Consider the following 12802-nt stretch of genomic DNA (forward strand, 5'->3'; position numbering starts at 1 on the left):
CATTATAGAGGAACCCCTACCTGAAAACTGAGCGCAATCTGGGCCCCGTACTTCCAACCCCTACCAATGCGGTGATCACCACTGCCAAGCCCATTTTGCCTACCCAGAAAACTGGCTCACTGACCTTACCCTACCGGAAGCTATCGTGGACAGAGATGCAGGCTCGAAGAGAAAAAGGCTTGTGCTATAATTGCGACGAAAATTTTGTCGCAGGGCACAAATGCAAGGCCCAACATGTCTACCTTCTGCAAGTTGATGGAGAAGGTGACCCTGACCCACCCCTCGAAGACACTGAGGTTCAACAGATGGAGGTGGTTCCTAAAGTTGAATACTGTGTTATTTCCTTAAAGGCTCTGTCCGGATATCAGGTCCCCCGAACAATGCGGGTTCACGGCTAGATCTCAGGAAGGAAGGTGTCCATCTTGATTGACAGTTGGAGTTTCTTAAATTTTATAACCTCCGAGTTAGCCCGACAACTAGGACTGATGATTGAGGCAGTCTCGATGTTTGCAGTCAATGTGGCCAACGATCAACAAATTACCTGTGACGGGAAATGCAAGTCAGTCGAACTCAAGGTTCAAGGGTATACTTTCAGGGTAGACTTGCACCCCTTAGAATTTTCCGGAGCAGACGTGGTCCTAGGAATACAATGGTTGCAGCTTTTGGGCCCTGTGGTTTGTAACTGGGCCGAGCTGACCATGCAATTTTCACAAGAGGGTCGCACCTATACCTTGAAAGGGGTTAAGAGTCAGCCCATAACAGTAGAAGATTTGTTTGCTATATTCAAACAATGCCAGTACGATGCCACCTCATTACTAATGAGTATGGGCTCAATGCCACTTGGGCCCACGGCTGTTTCTTTCGAAACTGAGAACTTCAGCCCGAAACAAACACAACAGCTTCAACTGTTACTCCAAACTTATGTTGACATCTTCCAAGAGCTCATTACCCTTTCCGCCCCACGAGCCCATGATCATAAGATTCCCATACAACCGGGAGCCTCACCTGCCAACGTCAGACCCTACTGTTACCCCCATTACCAACGGGCAAAGATGGAAAGGATCTGCATAGCGGGTATAAATTTGGAGGTAGGGGAGGTCGAGGCTATTGCAGAGTGTCTTGAGTGTTCCACCTCTACTTGGCCTATGCCATATTTAGGGCTTCCTTTAGGGGCAAATCCTAGGGAGAGTAGATTTTGGACCCCAGTGATAGAAAAGTTTGAGAAGAGATTAGCCTCATGGAAGAGGAATTATTTCTCTTTAGTTGGGAGAATTACCCTAATAAGAGCTACCTTGGCTAACTTACCTACCTATTTTTTGTCTGTTTTTAGGATACCAGTTAGGGAAGCTAGGAAACTGGAGAAGTTGATGAGAGATTTCTTATGGGAGCCGGGACAAGAAAAAAAGGATCACTTGGTTAATTGGGAAGTTGTGTGCAGAAGTAAAGAAGAGGGGGGTTTGGGACTTGGGAGGGTAACTAGAAAAAATCAAGCTCTGTTAGGGAAATGGTTGTGGTGATGGCCATTGGAAAGAGAGAGATTGTGGCATGAGGTGGTGGGAAGCATTTATGGGAGGTCAGAGAATGGATGGGATGCTGGTGTATCAAGGCAAGCTAACCTAGCAGCACCTTGGAAGGCCATTCACAACACCCTTAGATCCTACTTGGGATTTTGGGTTTCGTAGAGGACTTGGGGATGATGAAATTGAATCTCTTTCTGTTTTGCTTGGTTGTCTTAATCAGGTTTGTTTGGATCCCTCCAAGCCAGATAAGAGGGTATGGACTCCTAGACCTAATGGAACCTTCACTTGTGCTTATTTCTTCAAGTCCATCTCTCAACTTTCTACTCACCAACCCTTTTCGTCAAAAGAAATTTGGTGCAAGCCAGTTCCCCAAAAAATTATGGCGTTTTGTTGGGAAGTATTCCATGGGAAAGTAAACGCTCTAGATAACCTACAAAAGAGAAGACCTTTCCTCTGTATTTCTCCTAATTGGTGTATCCTTTGTAGAGCTCACAGTGAGGATTGTTACCACCTATTAATATCTTGCCCCTTTTCTGCAGACCTTTGGGCTTGGCTACTTTCGTTGTTTGGGAGTAGTTGGGTCTACCAGCAGAAGTTTACATGCTCTTCAACCATTATACCTTTTATTGGCCTACAACAATAGGGAGAATTATGTGGAGATGTGCTCGTGCTGCCTTGATTTGGACTCTTTGGGAAGAAAGGAATATTAGAATTTTTCAAGAAAAGGAAAGGAGCAGTCAGGAATTGAAAGACTGTGTGTTAAATAGGGCAATACCTTGGCTGAAGACCTTGGAAATCTTTCATCAATTCTCCTTTAATGACCTTTGGAGAAATTGGTCAGCAGTAGCGAGGTGTTCATCTCTAAAGGACAAATCAATTACAAGCTGGTCTCCTCCATCCGAAGGCTCACTGAAGTTGAACTTTGATGGAAGTAGCATGGGTAATCCGGGATTATCCGGAATGGGGGGTGCTTTGAGAAATGAGAAGGGAGAGATTTTGTTGCTCTACTCAGGTCCCTTGGGAATTGGGGACTCCATCAGGGCAGAACTTTTAGTTGCTGTACAAGGGGTGCAATTTGCAAACCAGCTGGGAGTACAACACCTAACAATCGAGGGGGATTCCAAAGTGGTGGTGGGTTGGTTGAAAAATCCTGAAGAGGCTATGTGGCGTTACAAGAATGAAATGAAGAAATTTAGTTGGTTGACAAGGAATATGTTGGTCACTGTACAGTGGGTGGGGAGATCAGCAAATACTTTGTCAGATGTGTTAGCTAAGCAAGGGGTAAATAGGGAAGAATTGTTTTGGGCTCAGTTGTGATTCTTTCTTTTCTTTCCTAGTTTACTTGTAAGATTCAAGGAGGGGCTGCAGCTCGCGCCTCTCCCTGGGATGTTGTATGAACTCACTCTAAATCTGCTTTTGAATTAATAAATTTCTTATCATTCATAAAAAAAAGGGCTTTGTCCAGCCCAGTAGCAGCCCATTTTCATCCCCTGTCATTTTGGTAAAAAATAAGGATGGAAGCTGGAGATTTTGTGTTGATTATAGAGCTTTGAACATTATCGCTGTCAAAGATCGGTATCCAATCCCTCATATTGAAGAGCTATTTGATGAGCTGGGCAAGGCCAAATATTTCTCCTAGCTGGATCTGCGATTGGGTTACCACCAGATCCGAGTGCACCCGGATGACATACATAAGACGGCAATCCAGACACCGCATGGGCATTTTGAATTCCTAATGATGCCCTTTGGTTTAACTAATGCACCATCGACATTTCAAAGACTCATGAATGAGATTTTTAATCCTTATCTACGGGTATTTGTGCTTGTATTCTTTGATGATATACTTGTTTACAGCTCAAACTGGGCCGCTCACTTGGACCATTTGCAGTGTACATTAAGCTTACTATGCCGCCATCAGCTACTTGCGAAACCTTCCAAGTGCTCCTTCGGGTAGACCCAGATTAACTTACTTAGGGCATTCATCTCCGATGGCCGGGTGCATACAGATCCAGAGAAGATTGCTTGCATGGTTGCATGGGCTAGGCTCAACTCCCCACGGGCCCTCAGGGGGTTCCTTGGGCTTACTAGGTACTATCGCCGCTTCATTAAAGATTATGGAGTCCTGGCGGCACCACTTACCGGCCTACTGAAGAAGCATGCATTTGAGTGGAATCAAAAAGCTGATGAAGCCTTCCAGTTACTTAAGAAGGCTGTTGACCACACCTCCAACGTTGGCTCTTCTCGATTTCACATTAGAATTTGTGGTTGAAGCGGATGCCTCAGGCAAAGGGGTAGGTGCAGTCTTAATGCAGTAGGGCCGACCATTGGCCTTCTACAGAAAGGCCCTCTCTCCCCAGGCCCAAGCCAAGTCCACATATCAGAAAGAACTCATTGGCAATCGCGTTGTCAGTGCAGAAGTGGAGGGCATTCCTCCTGGGCTGAAGATTCATTGTGCGCACAGACCACCACAGCATCAAGCATCTGCTGGAGCAAAGAATTCTGGGCCCTGACCAGCAAAGGTGGGCCTACAAGTTACTGGGCTATGACTTTAGCATTGAGTACAACCTGGGACCTTCTAATGCTGTTGCCGACGCACTCCCACGGGTGGAAGACCTTCACATCATTGCGGTGTCACAGCCAACTTATACCCCGATGGACCAGTTAAGGCAGGAAGCCCACGATGACACTCACCTAGCCCAAATTCGGTCCCAAGTTCTTAAGGAACCAGCTCTCACCGATAGGTACACTGTGAAGGGTGATGTTCTCCTTTACAGGGGGAGAATGTTGATTTCTGACATATCCAACCATCACCAGGAGTTACTACGACTCTTTCACGACTCAGCACAAGGAGGACATTCAGGGCCTCTTCGTACCTATAAGCGTTTGGCCTCGCACTATTATTGGAAAGGCATGAAGCGCATGGTGCAGGAGTATGTAGCGAGATGTGCTACTTGCCAACAGCAAAAGTATAACACACAGGCATTGACGGGACTATTGCAACCCCTACCCATACCGGAAAGAGTTTGGGAAGAAGTCACTATGGACTTCATAATCGGGCTCCCCACCTCTCAAGGGAAGTCAGTAGTGCTGGTGGTTGTGGATAGGCTGAGTAAGTATGCACACTTCATTGCCCTCTCCAGACCTTATTCAGCGTCCACTGCGGCTCAAGCTTACATTCGGGAGGTGGCCAGACTCCATGGAACTCTCCTCTCCATCTTGACAGACCGGGATTCCATCTTTATGAGTTCTTTGTGGCAAGCTTACTTCACCGCTCAAGGGGTGCACCTACATCACTCGACCAGTTATCATCCACAGACGGACGGGCAGTCGGAGGTAGCCAACCGATGTTTGGAGACCTATTTGCGGTGTTTTGTGGGAGATAAGCCCAAACAGTGGGCTCAATGGTTACCGTGGGCCGAGTTCTGGTATAACACTACATTCCAGGTATCAGCAGGAACCACCCCTTTCAAAGTGCTCTATGGGTGTGACCCTCCATCTATCCTACCATATGAAAAGGGAACAACATCAGTTGCTGAAGTTGAAAGCCAGCTTTCAGCAAGGGACCAGATACTTAAGACCCTCAAGTTCCATCTTCAGCAGGCCCAGCAGCGTATGAAGATAGCTTATGATAGGAAGCACCGAGAATTGGAGTTTTCAGTTGGGGATTGGGTATACTTGAAACTCCAACCATACAGGCAGGCGTCCCTAGCAGGAAGGTCGACCTAGAAATTTTCTCCCTGGTACTTTGGGCCACACATTGGGGCTGTTGCCTACCGACTGAACCTCCCTGCAGAGTGCCAGTTGCACCCCATATTCCATGTTAGCCTCCTGAAGCCTTGTCTATCTTCCTCCGGTGTTACCAGTCCCACACTTCCGCTGTTCACGGAGGCTGGAGAAATAGTGTTTCAACCACAGCATGTTAAGGACATCCATTGGGTGAAGAAGGGCAGCAAGGTTCACAAACAAATCTTGGTCGTTTGGAAGGGGCTGCCACAGGAGGATGCTACTTGGGAAGATTTTGACCAGTTACAGAAGCAGTTCCCCACCACCAACCTTGAGGACAAGGCCGTTCTTGATGGGGAAGGGGATGTTAGGACCGGCCCAGAAGCAGGCCCAGGCCCAGGACACTTCGGACCCAGGTCAGCACACCCCACGACTCAGGCGAGCAGCACCTCCTCTGAGATTTGTTTACACGCGCTGTCCACGTCCAGAGATCTGAGCAGAGTTTGTTGGGTTGTTACAGGCCCCGATTGGGTTGTTACAAGCCACTATCGGCAGTTATATATATCTATAGCAATCAATTGAGTGGCATGAATGAAATAGTTCTGAGTTTCTCTCGTCTCTCCTCTTCTCTTCTTTTCCTCTCTCTCTCTCTCTCTCTCGTCTATTTCAGGAAGGTGAGCTCCCTCGAACCAGCTCTTCTTCTGTAACATGACCAACAACCCTATCAGAATCAAAGAGCTGTTTAGCACACCCATTTTTTTCTCTCTCCTTTGGGGCATATCTGGATGCCTCCATCAGAAATCAAAGATCTGTTTAGTACAAACTGGGAGAATTGCTGCACAAAGAGATAAGATTTTGTGCCAATGTGTTAGAAGCTCTGTGCTATGGAGTATATGGCAAGAAAGGAAGACCGGAATTTTTGAGGACAAGGAAAGCAGTGTGGAGGAGCTGATTGAATTAACTATGATCAGAGCTGCCCACTGGGCCTTGGTGTGATGGTTTCAAAGGTGTGTCCCTAAATGATTTGTCAAAGGAATGGAAATCTGTGGTTGACTTTCAGGTAAGTAAAGCAAAGAGGGAGGTCAATTGGTGTGCTCCAGCAGTAGATAAACTCAAAACTGAATTTTGATGGCTGCAGCCTTGGAAACCCAGGTAATTCAGGTATTGTAGGTGTGCTCAGAGATCATAATGGATGTATCTTGCTAAGCTTTTCTGGGCCTATTGGTTTTGGTAGTTGTCAAAGAGCAGAACTGAAGGTCTTCAAGGTTTGGAATTGATGAAAATTAAAGAATTTAAAAATGTGGAGGTGGAAAGGGAATGCCAAACTTCAATTAGCTGGATGAAGAAGCAGGATTTGGTAACACTTGATTTCCTTTTTATGTTGGTATCTCTGTTCTTTCTTTTTTGTTTGTCTTTGTTAGAACTTTGAACTCTTTGGAGCTGGTCTGGCTATTTTTTATCCTCCTGTACTGCACTATGTCTGTTGCTTATCGAGAGAGTTCCAGGAGCACTGAATGGGATCTCTATTTCTTTGTCCTGCACTGAATGGAGTCTCTCTTCCCTCATGTGGACACCCTGCCTTTACTGGCCTACGGCTCTATGCTGTGGATAATTTCCCTTGTTGGGTTCTCAACAGATATTCCTTCCTGTGACCCAGAGACCCCTTTCGCACCATTAGTCTCACTTATACCATCATCTGCATTTTCCTCATCATTGTCCATGAGTTCTTCATTAAAAAGACAGCTACTGTTTCTTTTGCATTGAGTGCCATATCCCTTTTCTCATTTTCTGGCCTTGTTCTGCCCATACTTGATTTGCCATTTATACTTTTTTCATCCCTTTTACCGTAACTTACTCAGCCTGAATCCTTGTTTCCATTTGTCATTCTCTTCTTTTCTTTTCGTACCTGTACTAGTGATAACTTGGTTTTTCATTGCTGATCGAGTTTGAATTGGAGAATGGATTCCACTGTAGCTATGAAGTTCCCTGGTTGCCTTTCACTTCAGCTGCCCTTGAGGAAGATAGTGATAGATGTTTATTACTGCCTGTAGTGTTCTTCTTGCTTTTCATGGCCATGTGAGATAACTAGTAAGACATGTACAAGTACAACAGATTCTGTGCTTGATTCAACCATACAGTCCGAGACTGTATCAAGTCCACCCGTCCCAAGACCCCAGATAGCTGGGACCAACATTGGGTAATGGCCTTCATAAAAATTAGAGCACTCCCATCCTTGGAAGGTTTAAACTTCAAGCTTATCACCTCCTTGATATTCAATTCTCCTCGATAAGTTCTTCCATTTAACTTGAGTTGTTCACTTCTTGCTTGGTCATCACAACCAAAGTATCTTTCCATTCAGGGTTGCCACTGTCTATCAACATCACAGGAACACTAGTGTATCTGAAACTATATCTATTGGTTTCACCATTATTTCTTATCTTCTGCTGTGATTCCCACTGCACTCGTTTCTTTGGTTTGTGTTTCTATTACAGAATTCTAGCACCTGCAGCAGGGAGGAGAGTTGAACCCACCCTTCTGAGATCTTCCATCCAGGATGAACACCATTTTCTTGTTACTCTTGAAAAACTGAGTTAGATTAAGAATGTACCTTTTATATTTTCCTTCTTCACTGTCTCATATCTCCTCTTCTCTGCTTGCAATTTTCATTCACGGTCACCTTTCTGTATACTGTGCCCTATCAAGAAATCCTGTGAACTAGGGATGCTATAGCTCCATCCAAGAACTCTGTTTCTCTCTCCACTTATCTAATCTTGATTGCCCATCTTGTGCTGCGAGTTTCCCCCAAGAACACCACTCTTCTCTATTCTTATTCTATTAGGCAAGAGGATCCACTGCACAAAGGGGTAGGAAGTAGAGACTGTTAATAATGTACGAGGTAAGCTTTCACTCCTGGATCCTATAGAGACAATTGGTGATCAGAGGGTTTCTTAGAAGGTGTTGGGTCATTGAAGGATAGCTATGGGCTGTTAATCATGTTAATATTGCTAAGAACAGATGAGCTTACAGGTTATCAAGGAATATCAATCATAGTAATAACTTTTAAAAATAATAACTTTTCATAATGCCGAGGTCCAAGAGGAATTGCAATGTGGGTGCGATCATACCAGCACTAATGCACCGGATCCCATCAGAACTCCGAAGTTAAGCGTGCTTGGGCGAGAGTAGTACTAGGATGGGTGACCTCCTAGGAAGTTCTCTTGTTGCACCCCAATTTTATTTGCTTCAAAAAGAAAAAAGAGGAACTGCAATGTGTGAAGAAATATTGTTTTTACTGTAGTATGCTTTCCTATGATGAATAGAGTTCTGAAATTATTAAGAAAAGGCTTCATTTCTTAATTTGTAATCTATTGCAGTGTGCTTGATAACACCTCCATTCAGTGCTTGCACGGAGGAGTTCCTGTCTCAAAAGTTGGTGCCATGAAGCGGTTGTCAACTAATGCTTGGAACAAGTTACTCTTGAAGGTACTAATGTTTAATTAGTTTGTATATCTTGTTATTTCTGGATAGTTTCTGTTTTCCTGTTGGAAAATGAATTAGCATCTCTTTTCATGCATTGTATGATGACTTCCATGTCTTGTAACAATGCTCTAATCCTCCTTTTCTCATAGATGCAGCCCCACCAACCTACATCCTCCCCTTATTGCAACCGATTTATAGCCATTTTGGAATCTACATCAATAATCAATTTGTGGTTATGCAATTCCTTGGCCTTTTGCACTCCTTCCAACACAGCCATTATTTCAGCTCTCAAAGAGCCGCCTTCATCAATTGGACACAAAAAAAGAGCAATAACTCTTCCTTCCTTGTCCCTAAATACTCCTCACCTGAAGGACTTGGATTCCCCTCACTACTTAATCAAAAATCTGCTTTATGAAACTTCCATAGCCACGTCCGTAAGGGCCTTTCTGTAGGAATTGGGGGACACTGAATAGAATCACCTCAAAAATCTTCTTGATCTCCATACACTTCTGACCTACCTTCTATCCAATTCTGCCAACTTGGTTTCCTGTATCAACACTATGTCCGGTTTCTCTTTTTTTTTTTTTTTTGATCAGTAACAGGAAACTTTCATTAAATTATAAAAAAATTAAATTACAAAGGTGGGGGGAGGTAAACCCTCTTACCACCCCCCAACAATAAGATTACATAGTAGCCCAAAACAAATGACTTCTTCCCACCCCCTGTTTGGCCAAAGTATTTGCAAATGAATTAGCACATCTTTTAACCCACCAGACACTCACATCCATTCCTTGGGTTAGCCACTTGAAATGCCTTTTTTCATTAATGTAAACTCTTAACCCGTTGTTTGCCTTCTCTATCCAACCAATTACCACTTGCGAATCACCTTCAATAATCAACTTATTTATATTCAACTCCTTAGCCCTTTTTACCCCCTCCAGGAGGGCCTGAATCTATGCTCTCAAAGAGTCTCCAACTCCAATGGTCCAAAAAAAAGAGCTATAACTGAACCTGCCTCTATTCTGAACACACCACCAACCCCTAATGGCCCTGGGTTTCCTTCACTGCTCCCATCAAAGTTGAGTTTGATAAAGCCTTCCACCGGAGGGATCCACGTCGGAAAGACATTCAGGCTACTGGGAGCCGAGACAGCTATCTCCTGCCAATTATACATGATGGTCTCTATTGAAACATCCTCAAAGAGATTCATTGTTTTTACCCATTGTGCTACCCTCAATGAAATTACTTCTACAATTGTGTTCCTACTTCTTTCTTTTTCAGCAAATATCCTTTGGTTCCTTTCCTCCCAAATCGTCCAACAAACTGCTGCCTTAGTACACTTCCACAAGATTTTTCCCCTCTTTTTGATCCGGCAACCAACTGCATAGGTGAAGAGGCTACAAATGCATGATGGAGGAGTCCACCTGCAACCAAATAAAGAGAGAAACCACTCCCAAATAGAAGAAATAAAAGGGTAGGATATAAGTAAATGAGAACAAGACTCACCATCAACTTTACAAAGGGTACACTAGTGCGGGGACAAACACCAGAAAGGCTTCTTTCTTTGAAGAAGATCGCAGGTATTAATTCTTTCCAAAGCTATTTCCCAACAAAGTGCTCCAACCCTAGTTGGGACCGGTCTTCCCCACACTTCTTTAGAAGGGAAGGGTGAGGCAGGAGCAACAGAAGAGTGGGCCAGGGCACTGAAAAAGGAGGCACAACTGAAAGAGCTAGAAGAAGAGAGGGTCCAAATTCGGGAATTCCCCGTAATCGGATCTAAAGAAACCATTTGGAGAACCTGAATCAAGGACCGCACCAAATCCATCTCAGAATCTCTAAGGCCTCGTCTGAACACCAAATCCATCTCAGAATCTCTAAGGCCTCGTCTGAACCCCAAATCCCAATTAATCTGAAGTCCTGGGCCAATGGAAGACACTAAAGAAGAGGCAGTTAAGTTTTTGTATCTAGAAAGGGAGAAAAGGAAGGAAATTGATCTTTAAGAGGTGTCTCCCCTACGCACACATGCTCCCAGAATCTCACCATATTTCCACAACACATTGTAGTTGATGACTTTCATTGAACAGTTCTTCCAAAAAACCCTTCCCAAAAGACTCCACCTTACAACAGAATCTTTCTTCTTTCCCCTCTCCCACTAAATTCAATGTCACCCTCAATATCTGAAATTAATCTCTCCACTTCTGATCTCTTTTTCTTTTTCCTTTTATTATTATCCTCAGTCTTCCTAGATAATGCATTAGCTTCAGCCATCTCTCCCCCCAAATTGAGACTTCTGTAGTAGTCCTTCTCTTGAGAAATTACTGCTCTCTCCCTTTGATCTAATTCCTCTTCCTTCTCTTTATACTCCTCCAACAATGCGCAGATCCTCTCCCATATTCTCTCTAATCCCTCCTCCTGTCTCTCTCTAGGTGCCATTTCTCCCTTTCTCAGTTCACTCTCAGAGTTGCCATTCTCCCTTCTCTTCCCACCAACTGGAACTTCCGCTTGGGATGCTGTAGTATCTGTTTCAAGCATAGAAGGCACATTAGTAACCAAAACCGAAAGGACAGTCATATCTGTGTTGTTGGAGACCGATGGGACATCATTCAAGGGACAGGGACTCGCATAAGGAGGTAGGTCTAAATCTGTTCCTTGTGATTGAGCTTGCCTTAGAGAGTTTACAGTAGGATTCAATACCCTGTTGGCTTTAACAGTTAAACTATTCTTCCTGTGCTGCCCTTCTTCTGGTGTTACATTATAGATCAAAGTGTTAGAATTTTTCCCTACTGACCTCATATCCTATTTTTCCTGAGCTATTGGATTGGGCGATCCAAAAAATTCACAATGTCTTCCTCAACTCTTTGTGAATCATGTTCTTCATTGTTCTCTTGAAAGAGTACCTCTGTGCCCAAACTAACTTCATCAAAAACATTCATTGAGCTGCTCAGATTGATGCTCCCTAAGCTTATTGTATCGTCTGAATCAGTATCACTGGAATCTTCCTTTTCATTGCTATCATACTGCTTCCTCTCTTCTAATTCACTTCGCCTGATACTCCTCGGGTTGCATTTTTTCGGCAACATCCTATTTAATCTTTCTGACGCAACCCAATGGAATGAGTTTCCAGGATGGGTGAGGTTCGAGCTTTGTGGTTTTCGGGCCGTTGTGCTCAACGAAGAAGATAGATGGTGCTTACCATCTATCAATGCCACCCAGTGGTCATGTGACCTTTTAAAACTGTCTTGGGTCTCTTCGATGGGCTGGTAAGGTTTGACCAATATAATGTTTTAACATGTTGTCCCCCCTGTTCCACCTTAGATAGGCCCACAGTGGTCGACCCACTATGATTTTTGTCCCTTCTATTAGTTGGCCCAATTTTTAGAACCGGGGGCCCACTCACAATTATCTGGCCTGGATTGGGTAGAGATTGGGCCCTATTTATTTTTAAAGGACCCAACGTTTCACCTTCCCTACTTTCTGCCCCCTTCTCACCTTTTTCTCAGTCGAACAGGTGTGCTTAAGGAAGAAGCTTTAACGCCATTTGTTACAGCTAGTGCATATGATCTGTCAGATACCCAACTAATGCCTTGTTGATCACGTTTATGACTTTCCGTCTTTGGCAAAGCTTTTGAATTTCCAAAAGTTCGCTTGCCCTTTTTTGTGTAACTGTATCTTCCTTGCAGGTTTACCAACCCCTTGCTGCCACGTAAGGTTTCTTCTTCAAACTTACCATCTTCCTCCCTTTGAGCTTCCCTCCACATTTCAGCTTCAATGGAGGAAGTCAACCAGACCACCATGAAAGCTCCTTCAACTCTCAGGTTCACTTTCCTGGGAATCTTCTCAGGCTTGACACCATTTAGTAAGATTGCTGCAAACCTAAGATCTCCCCAAAAAACACCAGCCAGTCTTGCTCCACATAGTGCTGCGATAGCTTCTGCTACTACATCCTTCCAAAGATGGAAAGGTAGACCAACCACACACACTTTTACTCCATCCATTACTGAGGATCCCTTCGAGTTTGATGAAGGAGACCACCTGAATATGTTCATCGAGCCCAGTTTATCTTGCAAACACACAGCCTC

General features: G+C 44.2%; 1 protein-coding gene and 1 non-coding gene across 8 annotated transcripts in view; both read left to right on the top strand.

The window, feature by feature from the left end:
- UBP26 (ubiquitin-specific protease 26) overlaps window positions 1-12802 on the top strand; it is an 85603-nt gene that overhangs the window by 22185 nt on the left and 50616 nt on the right. For all 7 annotated transcript variants that reach the window (XM_010270139.3, XM_019199116.2, XM_088892743.1 and 4 more), the window contains one exon: window positions 8618-8726. In XM_010270139.3, the coding sequence (XP_010268441.1) occupies window positions 8618-8726 (109 nt within the window). The remainder of the gene's footprint in view (window positions 1-8617; window positions 8727-12802) is intronic.
- Window positions 8355-8473, top strand: LOC148789784 (5S ribosomal RNA). Its single transcript, XR_016079986.1, has one exon. It is a non-coding gene; the product is annotated as a 5S ribosomal RNA (ribosomal RNA).

This window comes from Nelumbo nucifera, chromosome 8 (genome assembly GCF_055504915.1).
Source record: "Nelumbo nucifera cultivar China Antique chromosome 8, China Antique-T2T, whole genome shotgun sequence".
Lineage (NCBI taxonomy): Eukaryota > Viridiplantae > Streptophyta > Magnoliopsida > Proteales > Nelumbonaceae > Nelumbo > Nelumbo nucifera.